This window comes from Cupressus sempervirens, chromosome 10, assembly GCF_028749045.1.
Source record: "Cupressus sempervirens isolate cs-2001-9-10 chromosome 10, ASM2874904v1, whole genome shotgun sequence".
Lineage (NCBI taxonomy): Eukaryota > Viridiplantae > Streptophyta > Pinopsida > Cupressales > Cupressaceae > Cupressus > Cupressus sempervirens.
In genome coordinates, this window is record NC_143127.1 from 745,510,592 (window position 1) to 745,525,992 (window position 15,401).

Genomic DNA, 15,401 nt, shown 5'->3' on the forward strand with positions numbered 1-15,401 from the left:
GACAATATTATGTTGACAAAATTCGTGATAAGATTTGTGTTGCTGACATCTTTGGATGCAGCTTCTTATGTTTGTCATATTCAGAATAATCTCTCTCTTGCTAAGAGGGAGTGTTAAAGTTCTGATAGCTGAGATAGAGATTATTTGTTAACTTGACGGTGTTCTATAGACATCGTTCCAACTTGACTTCCATTTCCTTGTCTTGCTTTGGCTTACTTATCACGAATCAGATTATTCTCTTCAGTATTCTATTTCCTTGGTTTTCGTATCCTCCTCACCACTGGAAATCGATTGATATGGTATCGTAAATGATCTGTATTTATATTCTATTTTTTGCTGGAAATTACGGTGAAATGGCATCATGTGACAAAGCACCGTAATAATTCTTACCTGGCATGACGTCTTCCTCTTACACTAAGCTCCTTCAGGTTTTATATTAAAGTTTGCCATCAGTTATGTAAATGCTATTGGGCTCGTAATTGTTTACACTAGGCATTCCTGTTCAACCCTTCAGCTTCTGATTGAACTCTTTCTTGCTTAAAAAGAAAACAAGGAGATGGTGTGTGCACCTTTTTTTGGAGGGGGCTTGTTCATCACAACTGTGAAAAATCATCATTTGTGTAGAGACTTATGTATGTATTGGGATCAACAGAGTTGTGTGTGGTCTCTGTTCTGCTAGCAACCTTAACAGTAGCTAAAGTGTTGCATCCTCTCTGCTCTATATGAGCCGCTGTGTATTGTCTGTTATTGTATTTTCTAAGTTGTGGAGTTCTGTGATATTATTGCACTAAGTGTAGCAGTGCTGAGCATCATATATATTTTGTATTCCAATTCAAGGTGTAAGCATTCAATTGGTTCTATTAGAAAGAGTTTCGATACAATAAAATGCAGGCTTATTGATTGTCTCATTGAAGACCACAGTCAGACTTCAGAGTACTGACAAACTCCAGATTTGCAATTGGATGTTGATCCTGAACATGCCACCCGAATTGATGACGAGGGACCCTAGGGTTGGTTAGGGTCCCACTAGATGAACAATCTCTCAAAGTGGCAATGAATTAGAGTCAAAACTCCAATTTTGATGCAATACTTGTAGATGCTCATAGGGGCAGCAGCATAGCTTATATGTTTTTCTAGTTGAATGCTGCATTGTTTGGAATCTTTGCTGTATTTTTTGATATCATATAATATTGATATATCCTATGCACATTGATAATAAATTATTAAAGTAATTAAATTAGTTAAGTTGTCTGACTCTCATGTGAACTCTGACTACTCTAATGCTGTGCATAAAGGATCTGTAATATACATTCCTATACATTACTATATGATGAATGCTTTATTGAAGTTATCATATGAATATTTGAAATTCCCTAGATTTTTAAAAAACAAAAAAACCCTGCTTTACATAGCTATCTCCTTTGCAATACCTTAAAATGACCTCCAAATAGTCCATCTCCATGCCCCCTATTCCCATCCCCATTCCATAAGCTTGGTCGAACATAGGTTTTCCCCTGAATTTCGAGTCCCAAACAGAACTTGGGAAATTCTTAACAAAAAAATCATTTAAAATTTATAACTCTAAGTCATGTTCCTAACAAAGTGTTTATTTTTTCAATGCCCAACACGGCTTATACATCATTGCTTATAAGTTTAGAACATTTACAACAATAAATATCTTCAACACAGCCTTTCTAAATTATACCTCTGTATCATCTCGTGTATTATTCATCAAAGAAAGAGATAAATTCAAGGAAAATGCAGAATCTCTTCAACTACTGCTGTTATGCTCACATGCAGAAACTCTTCAACTACTGCTGTTATGCTCACATGCAGAAACTCTTCAACTACTGCTGTTGCCCTGACATGCAGAATCTCTTCAGCCAATTGTTGGTCTGCCCACATGCAATTATATTTTGGCCTCCCTCTCAGCCACGTGGGAGTTAATTGAGGGCTTCATATTTAGCTACAGGCATTATTCTCAGTATGCATAGACTGCACTGAGGGTTAACAGTCTTATTCAAAAGCAAGCCATTGACTGCAAATAACAACATGCAATTTAATCAAGACAAACATCCATACCTCTTTAAAGGCCTCCTGACCCCAAAATTGTTCATCAGTCTCTAACTCATCATCCACCAGCGTTGCCATCCTGATGAATGAGCATATCAGTCACGGAATATAACTCGATACATAGAAACTAATAAAATAGCTAATCTTGCAAATTGAAGACCTCAATTTATTCAGTCTAGTTGACATAACAATTTTAGCCTCAATACATTTATAACATTTTATCTTCATCACACAAACTATCATGTTACTTTCCCAAATGAACTGATTAAAAACAAGGACGCATAGCGTCAGGTTCCTGCCGAAAGCTTATAAGATCAAAGTATTAAACTATTAAAAATGTATGCAACATAGCTAGGTCTCGTAGTTGTTCCAGTTCTTGCTAAAGTAGCTTATCCAGATCTTGCTTCCGCTGTTGCCTTTACAGAAAAAGATCCAAATTCTTATATTCGTACCCTTTCAATAGTAGGGGATAGACAGATTCTGACCCAGGCTTACGGAGAGGAGGGCGTCCATCTTATATATTATATACGTTATACAACCAGTCATCTTAGTAGAATGTCAATTGATTTCTTAATACTTATGTATGTTTAGCTTAAGTCTTATATAATTAAAGTATTTAGATTCTCCTTTAAGCAAAATTAAATTGTAATTTACAATGTTCAATTTGCAACTTTTACAAAAGAATTTTATTCTAAGACTTATATGTTTATATTACTATTTTATGACTTTTATTAAACGTTATTTTTAATTTTTGTAATTAACAAATATAAAGATAGAAAAAAATGATATAAAGCTTTATTCCTTTATTTGTTAAACTAATTCATATTATAAAACTAGATTTTCCAAATTTTTACATTGTAGAAAAGTCTAAAGTTAAGGAGAAATATATTTTAATTTAATTTTTCAAGAAAACATGTGTCAAAACATGAAGAAGATATTCTTACATATTGTCAAACTTATTTATTTCATTTCAGCAAGTTGTCTTATCATATTAATGGTAGCAAAGATATTCTTACATTTGTCAAACTTATTTATTTCATTTGAGTGAGTTGTCTATCACATTAATGGTAGCTATAAAGTTTCAATCAAAAAAAAATTAAAGTGAAAAAATAAAAGCTAACTCATGACTGTAGCAAGGATGCAACCAATAAGATTAGAAATAAATACTTTTTTGCAAATTAGTAAAATATCAATATATTTTAGAACTATATAGAGTTAAAAGTTTTTGAAAAATAAAAGAATATGATTGGATACTTTAATTGGAAAGTAGCATTTCACTGAATGCTATAGTATCCTGCCTTCAGCAGGAACTAATAACTGATATAAAAATTCAAGCAAACTGAAATCCAAAACGTTATCAGACACAAAATTGGATCAACCATTCCATCGCTATAAAATGTTAAATTTCCACAGAGAAAGGATCTTGGTCTGGGTTGCTTCTTCCTCACTCAGACACACCAAATTTAAAGCAAATGACAAGATCTCATTAATGGACTGACATTTTTTAAGCCTTGAAAATTCATTTGTGAGACACGCAATCAATTATAAATGGCATGAGGTTATCCAATGACAAATAGGCATCATTACATCCAATTTTAGCCCCAATGTCTCAATAGACCACTATTATTCAAAAACAGCAGTTCCTTCCAGGAGCAGGAAGTTAAGAAGCTTTAATTGTGATGTGATTTCTCTACAGATTGTTGTCAATATGCATGTGTTTTATGATGATGCCACTGATGTCAAACTAGGTTGAAGACATTATATCAACATGTTTAAACTTTAAAGTATATACTGGAATCATAAGTTGATGTCCAAGTGCTCAAAAGTGTCTTTGGTTGGCTACTTTTATAAAATTTGAAGAAAATGGTCATCTTAAACACATGAATGATGAAATGGTCATCTTGAACACACAAATGATGAAATAGTTGCCCTTAAATTGATTAAGAAAAATTCAAATAACTTTTTCAACCACTTTTCACTTTTTTTGATTTTTCAACATAGAAAGCGGGCTATCATATATCTCAAATGCAACTTTTGAAAGCTCATACTTGTCGATGGTGCCACAAATTAACTTGAACAAGTCCTCCCTCCAGCACCAATTTAAATGATGTCACACCACAATGGAGGGTATTCTTGAAATAGTCTCCCCACTTGATAATTCCACTATTGATGATTCTTCCTTTCTTGAAAAGTCGATACAATCCAACATTCACATTCAGGCCCTCCTAGCGCCGATTTCGTTGATGTGAGTTTGTGACTACTACAACATGCAAAATAAGTATCCTATCCTCTCTTGAACAAGGAAGCCTCATATACTAAACAATATGGCAATTGTGTGATCAAATAAGGCAACCACAAGGTTTACACTACAAACTAGCAACTTTGTGTAGGATATAACTCAGTGAATGTGGCATGATTTGTTGGTATACATGCAAAGCCTTATGGTATTCATTCAATAGGATATCAACTTTCTAAAATGACAAATGATTTGGCGATCTAAGCTCTTCAATTACTTCTAACAAAACAAAGTGCAAAAGGATTGGGTATAGGAAACCAAGTTATTTCTAACTACCAGTCGAGAAACTATTGATAATGTAGTGAAACTAAACCAAACGTTATTTTGCTAACTTAGGCAACTACAAAAGAGAAGGTACAATCTTCTAAGGATGTGTGGGATGATTTTCAAATTACTAACATTCATTCAAGTACCCAAGTCTAGCACACAATCCGAATGAATTCTCAATTAAAGTTAAGTGCTTGCAATCAGTTCAGCCTAGCCTTGCACCATTACTTGCAATCAACAAGTACCAAAAGGTATAAACATAAGTTTCATCATGAATCACCAAAACAATGTCTTTCATTGTGATGTGAATATCAGGATTTAACTGTGTGATTTTGAGTCAAACTTGATGACCCATGTTTCATGAGTAGTGATTCAACATGAATCCATCTCTCATGAGAATAAATGGAACACTTAGCACTCATTGGATCTAGGTGATGCTCACAGGGGTGAAGCACTGGGACTTCCCGGGAGGTCACCCATCCAAGTACTACTCCAGCCTGAGCGCGCTTAACTACGGAGTTTCCTCCACAGTTAAACCCAAAGCTTGCAACCCCATTTGCAAAACCTTCACCAAGTGTTGTGCCTTATGAACCATTCATTAGAAAGCCCCTTAAGCTCATGAATTGATAAGTAGGACATGATTTCCACAGCTAGTCAAATTGTGATGTGAATATCAGGATTTAACTGTGTGATTTTGAGTCAAACTTGATGACCCATGTTTCATGAGTAGTGATTCAACATGAATCCATCTCTCATGAGAATAAATGGAACACTTAGCACTCATTGGATCTAGGTGATGCTCACAGGGGTGAAGCACTGGGACTTCCCGGGAGGTCACCCATCCCAGTACTACTCCAGCCTGAGCGCGCTTAACTACGGAGTTTCCTCCACAGTTAAACCCAAAGCTTGCAACCCCATTTGCAAAACCTTCACAACTCTATTTTAACAACTTCATTTAACAACTTCTATTTAACATAAGCAAATCATATTCTAAGTGAAATGTACGAAACCATGCAACTCTCTAAAATAACATAAGTAATTCACCATGCATTCAACAATTAATCTACATTTACTTTAACAGCATTTTAGCAACAATTTCACCAAATCTCTCTTTTACAAATGATTGAGTAAGCCCTATTTAGAGGCCTCAAATACAATAGATGGTTAAATTAATTCAAGATCAATGGCCAAGATTATTCAAAGTAACCCTAATTAGGATTTGTTACAACTACTTACAAGCGTTAAATATTGACCAATGAGAAAATTGCATTGCAATGAAATATGTATCCATTTGAGGATGAACAACGGGGTAAAACATTAAATGTAATCATGTACACTTAAAACAACTAAATTCAACGGGGTAAAACATTAAATGTAATCATGTACACTTAAAACAACTAAATTGGATGAACTTGGACATGTCAAAGTGGAATTCTCTAATTGGTTAAAGATGAGTGAGTGCCACCTCAGCATACTTATCTTGTAAAATTGTTTCAACTCTACTTCTTTATCCTCCAAATTTTGGAAATCTTCTCATTGAGGAGTTCTTGAAAGGTGCTTGTCTTGATATCCTGGATTTGATTCTTCCTTTGTATTAATGCAAGTAGCTTTGGTCTGACATTAAGTATGTATATATGCACAACAGCATGATACACATGCTGTTATACATATATGCATACGTACATGCTATTGTATCTTCCACAGTCTGAAACCGATGAGATATCCATTTGAGAAAATTCAATGGGGTAAAACATTAAATGTAATCATGTACACTTAAAACAACTAAATTGGATGAACTTGGACATGTCAAAGTGGAATTCTCTAATTGGTTAAAGATGAGTGAGTGCCACCTCAGCATACTTATCTTGTAAAATTGTTTCAACTCTACTTCTTTATCCTCCAAATTTTGGAAATCTTCTCATTGAGAAGTTCTTGAAAGGTGCTTGTCTTGAAATCCTGGATTTGATTCTTCCTTTGTGTTAATGCAAGTAGCTTCGGTCTGACATTAAGTATGTATATATGTACAACAGCATGATACACATGTTGTTATACATATATGCATATGTACATGCTATTGTATCTTCCACAGTCTGAAACCGATGAGATATATATATATGTTTAGAAATCATTAAGGCATGATCGAGATTATTTTTGGTTCCTTTGATGTTTAGATCATGATCGATCTATCCTTTATATTGGGCCGCAGAGGTAATGATTGGTTATACATTTAATCATTGTGTCTAAGACTAACTAATCATGAGCATTAGTTAACTATAAACAAGTGTGAGAATGAATGTCCATGTCTCCATTTGGAAACATGGCCATTCATCCCCACACCCCTTCCGTTGATATTTATCCAATCTGCCCGATGTAATCTTGGCATCGAAATCTATTAATGCAAGCACTCCAAAAGGATCGAAGATAATTCTGAATTCAATAACTTTATTTCTGTTATTATTGCACTAACATTTGCAAATTCTAGAAGTGATTCAAGTATACTAGTGTTATTGTTTGTACTTGCAACAAAATTCTTCAATCAATTTAAATCTGGTAATAAACTTTACATGGTATCAGAGCTTGGCAAAGGAAAGATCACACTAAGTTTATAAGGATCAGATTTTACTTTAAATAATAGTCCTCCCTCTCTCTACAAAGATGACAAACACAATGAGATTCGAACATCACCTTAGAAGTGTTGACAACTTCAAATCTTGGACACTTTGATTAATGATGTTGTTAAAGAAAAACAAATTGGAATCATTTGTAAGAGAGGACAAAGAGGAACCTAAAGATGATCCTGAGAAATCAGAATGGATCGAGAAAAATGAAAAGGCTATGAAGATAATTGTGGATGTTGTTCGAGACAACATAGTACCTATTGTGGCAAAACATATCACAGCATATCATATGTTTCGAGCTCTTGAAAATGCATTTATAATCAATAATACAGGCAGAAAACTTGCTCTTAAAAGGCAGATGAATAATGTAAGCATGAATAAAGGAGAAACTATAAATGCTTTCTTTATGAGAATCACAGATTCGAGAGATCAATTATCTTCACTTGGTTATGAGATTGAAAATCAAGAATTATCCTTAATAGCATTAGGAGGACTTCCAAACTCCTGGGAATCCTTTGTACAAGGTATAAGTGCTAGGTCTAAAATCCCTAAACTAGATCGTTTAAGATCAGATTGTCTTCAAGAAGAATTGAGAATAATGATTAAGGGAAAACACAAAACCCTAGATGAAGATGTTCAAGTTCTTAATACAAACGTTCTTAAGAAGGGAAAGAAGAAAAACAACAAAAGGAAAAGAAATTCTCATGGAAAAGGACAATCCAAACAGAAGAAAGACTTGTCCAAAATTCAATGCTTCAAATGTGATCCATATGGACATTATGCGATAAATTGTCCCGATAGATCAAAACCTCAAGCATCTTTTGCAAAATCTGAAAAGTCAAATGAAGGCAATGAATATGAGAAATATGTCATCTATTCAGCATTATCCAGCCAGATATCAACCAAAACTAATACATGGATAGTTGACAGCAGATCTTCAAGACACATCACTAGATATCAGGCTAACCTAGAAAGCATGCAAATAGAAACAGATGAAGAAATTACAATTGGTGATGATTCTGCACATTTCGTAAAAGGAATTAGGACCTACACCATAAAATTGAAATCTGGAAATTCTATTCAACTTCCTGGAGTTCTTTATGTACCAAGTATTAAGAGGAATTGAATATCTATATCCGCACTTGAAGATGATGGTTTTAGAATTGCATTCATGGGAGGGAAAGAACTAGCGTGGCCTAAAAATTCAACCATTAAAAGGGCTCTAACAATAGGAGTAAGACAAGGACTTTTATATGCGCTATGTGCTAAGACAAACCTTGCATTTGTACATGAGACCTCAAATTCAAATAAAATATGGCATAGAAGACTAGGTCATATCAACTTCTGTGACCTAACATCAATGGAGAAGTTAGTAACTGGAATGCCCAAGTTAAACCATATACACAATGAATTATGTAAAGGTTGTGCCTTAGGGTAAAACACTGAAAGGCAATTTCCTCATAGTTTGAGCAAAACTAAAGTAAGTGTTGGAACTAATACATTATGATCTATATGGGCCCGTGTCTATACCTTCTATAGGAGGATTCTTGTACTATGTGATATTTGTTGATGATTTTTCAAGGAAGACATACTTCCTTAAATGTAAAGAATCTAAAGAGATTCTCTCTAAGTTTAAAGAATTCAAAACTATCACTAAGAACTCATCTAGTAAGAACACTAAAGTTCTGAGAATAGATAATGGGAAGGAGTATACTTCTGAAATATTTGAAGAGTTCTGCAAACTCACTAGGATTAAGAGGGAATTCACAATCCCTTACAATCCTCAACAAAATGGGGTTGTTGAAAGGAAGAACAGAACTATTGTAGAAGCTGCTCGAACTATGATTTTTTATCAATATTTGAGTATGTCCTTCTGAGCTAAAGCATCCAACACAGCAGTCTATATTCAGAATAGATGTCCTCACTCAAATTTAGACAATAAGCCTCCTGAAGAAGCATTCCTGGAATGAAACCTGACATTAGTCACTTAAGGATATTTGGATGTCACGTGTATGTTCATGTACCTAAGGAGAAGAGGACTAAGTTAGAACCTTCTGGAAGAAAGGGTATTATCATTGGTTTTAGTGAAAAAGTAAAAGGATACAAATTCTACATACCTAGACAGAAACAAATAGAAGAGATGTCATCTTTGAGAAGGACATTGCTTTCAATAGAGCCAAAACTTCCGATGAAATAGATACACTTGATGTATCTCCAAAAGAGGATCCTACTCCTAAGATTCAAAGGGAGTTCCTTGAAGAGACTTCAACTGAAAATGAAATCCTTCCAAAGAGTCTTGATCACACTAAAGGCCACTTTGGGCATGAAAAATAATTTAGGAAGGAGATGGATTCGCAGCCCCTTCAAGAACCTTCCGAGAAAGCAAGAGACCTAGAAAATTGACATATGATGCTTTCATGTGTGAGAGTTTGAATCCTGAACCTTCTAGTACTTCTGAAGCACTTAAACATCAAGCTTGGAAAGATGCCATGGTGGAAGAATACCAATCTATATTAAAAATGATGTTTAAGACATAGTTCCGAGACATTAGGAAAACTATGTTGTGTCTTCAAAATGGCTCTTCAAGGTTAAGTATGTTGCAAATGGCAACATTGAAAAAACATAAAGCTCATTTTGCAACTAGAGGTTTTGCTCAAAAGGAAGGAATTGACTTTGAAGAAAACTTTGCACCAGTTGCCAGGTACACTTCTGTTAGAGCTGTAATAGCCATCACAGAAACCAAAGGTTAGAAAATCCATCAAATGGATGTAAAAATTGCTTTTCTTAATGGAAAAATAGAGGAAGAAGTATACCTGGAACAACCAAAAGGATTTGTAACTCATGATGTTGCCTCTCATGTTTGTAAATTGAAGAGGGCTCTATATGGACTCAATCCGGCTCCGCGGGCCTAGTATGAAAGGATTGACAAATACCTTTTAAGTTTTGGATTCGCCAAGAACGTGGCTGATACAAATCTCTACTCCAAGGTAACTAAACATGATATGCTAATTCTAATTCTTTATGTTGATGATATTTTGATAATAGGGAAGAACATCTCATTAATCAGTGTAAGAAAGATTTGGCTTCTGAATTCGAAATGAAGGATTTAGGAATTCTTCATTACTTTCTTGGTTTGAAAATATGTTAGAAGTCTGGTAATATCTTTCTACATCAAAAGAAGTATACTATTGATATTTTGAAAAGATTTGGAATGTGGGACTTATTACAAGGTAATTGGTAAATACTTGCTTATTAATAACAGAGACCGAAAGGTCAATTTATACAAAAGGAAGAGACAATGTTTCCTTAGGAAACGATCGTAAAGAATAGAAACATTCTATTCCAGAGAAAACAAAAAACGAAAGCAAACTAAAGCTAAAGATATTTACAAGATAACCATTAACTAATAATAGACGTCTTATCTATTATTGTAATACCCTCCCTTAATGGTTAATCTATCTAACACACCAAGCTGTCCTCTGAATTTGACAAACTTATCAGGACCAAGAGGCTTGGTGAGAATGTCTGCAGTCTGATCTGAGGTAGGAACATACTGCAAATCTATAGTCTCGTCTTCAACCAGCTGTCGTATGTAATGACAATGAACATCCACATGCTTGGTTCATTCATGGAAGACTGGATTCCGTGCTAACTTGATAACGCCTTCATTATCAACAAACAGAGTAGTCAGTCCTGCTGGTGACATCTGCATATCCCCAAGCATCCAACGAAGCCAGACAGCTTCACATCCTGCCTTAACAGTCCCTCTATATTCAGCCTCTGTAGAAGAGAGAGAAACTGCCTGCTGCTTCTTGCTGGTCCATGTGACTGCACCGGATCCCAAACTGAACACATATCCAGATGTTGACTTTTTATCATCAACAGAGCCTGCCCAATCTGAATCTGTGAACCCACTGAGTTTAGGATTAGAACTCCAAGAATACAGAAGTCCATAATCAAAAGTGCCCTTCACATAACGAAGCACACGCTTTGCTGCCATCCAATGATCAGCCTTAGGAGCTGTCATAAAGTGTGAAATATAGTTGACTGCGAAGCTGATATCAAGCCTAGTAGCAGATAGGTAGATGAGGCTGCCTACTAGTTGCCTATACGTAGTATCATCAACCGAAGGAGAATCAGACTTGGCTGATAACTTGAGACCTTTCTCCATAGGTGTAGATGCAGGTTTGCAATCCTGCATTCGGAATTTGTCTAACAAGGCTCTGGCATATTTGGACTGAGAGATGAATATACCAGAAGACTGTTGCCAAACTTCAACACCTAAGCAATAATGCATGAGCCCAAGGTCAGTCATATCAAAAGACTGGCATAAGTGTTGTTTGATTCCCTGAATCAAAGATGCCGAACTGCCAGTGATGATCAGATCATCCACATAGATAACCAAAAGGATGATGTCACTGTCAGTAGTCTTGATGTACAGATTTGAGTCTGAAGAACTCCTCTTGAAGCCTTGATCACTGAGGTACGTATCAATCTTGATGTACCATGCCCGAGGGGCCTGCTTCAAACCATAGAGAGCTTTTACCAATCTGAGAACCTGATGGTCTTTACCAGCAACCTTGAAACCAGGAGGCTGCGTCATGTAGACCTCTTCATGGAGATCACCATTCAGGAAAGCACTCTTTACGTCCATCTGATGGACCTTCCAGCCAAACTGTGCTGCCATGGCTAAGACTAATCTGATGGTGCTCATCTTTGCAGTAGGAGCAAAGGTCTCCTCATAATCAATGCCCTGACGCTGAGAAAAGCCCTTTGCCACTAAACGAGCTTTGTACTCATCCAAAGTACCATCTGATTTGTATTTGATTTTGTAGACCCATTTGCAGCTAATGGGTTTCTTCCCTGGGGGAAGATCAGAAAGGACCCAAGTGTTGTTCTTCAGCAGGCTCTGGTGTTCAGATTGCATGGCCTGTTCCCACTCTGGAATTCCTTTAGCCTCGGAATATGTTTGAGGTTCAAACACACTGTGAATGTTGGCCATAAGAGCAAAGTTAACAGAATCTATAGTTTTGCTTTTTTTTTCGAGTAGTTCTCCCATCAATGAGCTCATCATCATGAAGATCAGCAAGTGTCTTAGCCCACCACTTAGGCCGGAGAGGAGAATGACCAACAGTAGTACTAGGAGATGCTTGATCAGCAGGATCCTGATCAGAAGAATCTGGATCAAACTCAGGTGAAGCATCTTCAAAACAAGGTGATCCTGCAGGAGAAGCCGGAGGTGGCTGTACAGGTATCACTGGCAGGACTGGAGCTGTAGGAGCTACTGGAGCCCTCCCATCAGGTGGACCTAATGGAAGCCGAACTCCCAAATCATGAACCTGCATAGGCTGGTCTGCTGGATCAGGAACAAGAGAAACAGGCATGAATGGTCCTCGCTGCTCATCAAAGACTACATCGCAGCTGTATATGAGACGAGATGTCTCAACATCAATAAGGCGGTAGGCTTTGTGAAGACTGCTATATCCAGCAAGCATCAGTTTCTGACTCTTGGCATCCAACTTGGTGCGTGAAGCATCAGGGATCCAAACAAAAGCAAGAGAGCCAAAAACCTTCAGGTGACTGATTCTAGGCTTGCGACCTGACCAGGCCTCTTCCGGAGTTTTACCTTTGACCGCCACTGTGGGTGACCGGTTCAACAGATAAACTGCAGTGTTAACTGCTTCTGCCCAAAAACGCTTCGGAACATGTCTGTGTTCGAGCATGGAACGAGCCATCTCGGTGATTGTCCTGTTCCGACTTTCACTACACTGTTCTGTTGTGGCGTGTGGGGTGTGGTGAACTGGCGTTGGATGCCATGTGTATCCAAGAAGCTGGAGAAAACATTAGAACAAAATTCCCCCCCATTGTCTGATCTAAGAGTAATAATAGATTTCCCAGACTCTTTTTCAACTAAGGGTTTAAACTTCTGAAATACAATAAATGCATCGGATTTCTTTTTAAGGAAATACACCCACATTTTTCTACTGAAATCATCTACAAACAACAGAAAATACTTGTACCCAAGAACAGAAGGAGTGGCCATAGGGTCGCAGATATCAGCATGAACAAGCTGAAGTACTTGAGAAGCTCGCCAAGAATTGCCACTGGGGAAAGGTGTGCGATGTTGCTTCCCAGCCTGACATGCGTCACAAACTCCAAGGTGTTGGGTTTGAATCTCTGGCAAACCAAGAACAAGCTCATCCCGAGCAAGTTGTGAGAGATAATGCACATTTAAGTGCCCATATCGCTGATGCCAAAGTGAGCTGACGGAAGATCGCCGAGCAGCCATAGCTAAGTCCTGAGAATCACCAGAATCAGTAAGTCTGAAAAGACCATGATCCTCAAGACCAATTGCAATAGTAGACTTAGTCGCCCGATCAGTGATGGTGCACTGATGTGAACTGAAGGTGACTGCCAAGTGTGGAGAATGTCGCAGCAACTGACTGACCGAGAGTAGATTTAGTTCCATCCCTGGAACGTAGTACACATCAAGGAATATGAGCTTCCTCCCAACAGACTGAATTTGAATGTTGCCTTTACCAACAACCGTGTACTCTTCTCCACCACCAAAGATAACAGAATCTGAATAAGGCTGGTAGTCAGTAAACCAGTCTCTACGGTGAGTGAAATGTCGAGAGGCACCTGAATCAATGTACCAGGCAGATGACTATACATGATCTGCAGGTATTTTAGCCATGAAGGCATAAAAGGCAGATTCCACCTACTCAGTGTGCTCTGCATTGTTCGCTTTGGGTTGCGAACCTGATTGCTTAGACTGGGCAGCTAAGCGTTTCCGACATGCAACCTTCATGTGACCATACTTGTGGCAATAGTTGCATTGAATGTTCTTTTTTGGTACCATCGGATGCTGGAGCAGAAGACTTCTGCTGAGATGGTTGCTGAAACTTGCCCTTATCCTTCTGAAAGGATTTCGCAGCAAAGGCTTGCTCAGTGGAGGTGGATCTGGAGCTGCTACCGAATTGTTGTTTCCACCGATCTTGCTGAAGTAGCAGGGTGCAGAGATCAGTGAACTTTAGATCAACACCAGTAGATGTGATGTTGAGAGTCTCGATAAAATGCTCATAGGAATTTGGTAAACTCCGAAGAGTGATTACCACAATATCCTCTTCCTCCATCTTGCGACCGATGGCAAGTAACTGATCACGGATTTCCTGAATCCGATTCAGGTGTGCGTGGAGCGAGGTGCGCTCATCCATGACAATAGAAAACAGAGTGTTTTTCAGAAAGAAGGCTCTACTCTTGTCGGAAGTCTCATGAAGACCTTTTAGATGTGTCCAGATTTCGGCCGCTGTCTTGCCGGATGGAATCTGAGAAAGCTGGTCATCAGCTACGGAGAGTTTGAGAAGCATTACTGCCTCTCGATTGTTCAGATCCCATGTATCTTGATCAGGACCCGGAGAAGTCAGACGCTGCTTAACACCCAGAACAAGTTGATCGGTGTTTCGATATTCGAAGATTGCGATGATGCGCTGCTTCCAGGTTCCATAATTGCGACCATTGAATTTGGAATTATGCTCGAGCAGAATATTTGTCAGAGATGCCATGGCACGTTTTTCAATGAAAATTTGTGAAAATCTGTGAAGGCACGTTCTTCGAGGCAAAAATACGGAAGACCCAGAAGAATCAGAGAATGACCCAAAAGAGAGCTCGAAAAACCCAGAAGGAATCTGCTGTCGTTTTCTGAATCCGCTGGCTCGAAAATCGAGGCACAAAAATCGAGCACCCAAAAAAAACGGACGACAACCCAGTTGAGCTCTCGAAAAACCCACCAAGAATTTGCAAACAAAAAAAAATTTCGACCCCAAAAATTAGGGTTTCGAAAAAAAAGGCCCTAGCTGAAAAAAGCTTGAAAAAACTTCAGATTTCTTGATGAAAAACGGTCGAATCTGCTTCCCAGAGCACGATGACAGACTGAGACGGCTAAGAGCATGAAGATTTGATACAGAAACATGCAGATTTTCACCCCAAAAACGCAAGTCTTCAAAAAATGGCCACGATTTCCACGCAATTTGCAAACCCGTAATTCGAGAATTTCTCCAAGCAGAAAAACCCTAGGTGGGTTTTGGAGAAATTAGCTGAAATAATTTTGGAAAAATTTAAACAAATAATTTCAAGAAGAAATTATA

At 37.5% G+C, this 15,401-nt stretch overlaps 1 protein-coding gene across 2 annotated transcripts in view; it reads right to left on the minus strand.

Annotated features, from left to right (window-relative positions):
* Positions 1-15,401, minus strand: part of SWC2 (DNA binding protein SWC2) — a 123,153-nt gene that overhangs the window by 97,483 nt on the left and 10,269 nt on the right. For both annotated transcript variants that reach the window (XM_089807426.1, XM_089807425.1), the window contains exon 3: positions 2,083-2,152. In XM_089807426.1, coding sequence (XP_089663552.1) covers positions 2,083-2,152 — 70 coding nt within the window. The remainder of the gene's footprint in view (positions 1-2,082; positions 2,153-15,401) is intronic.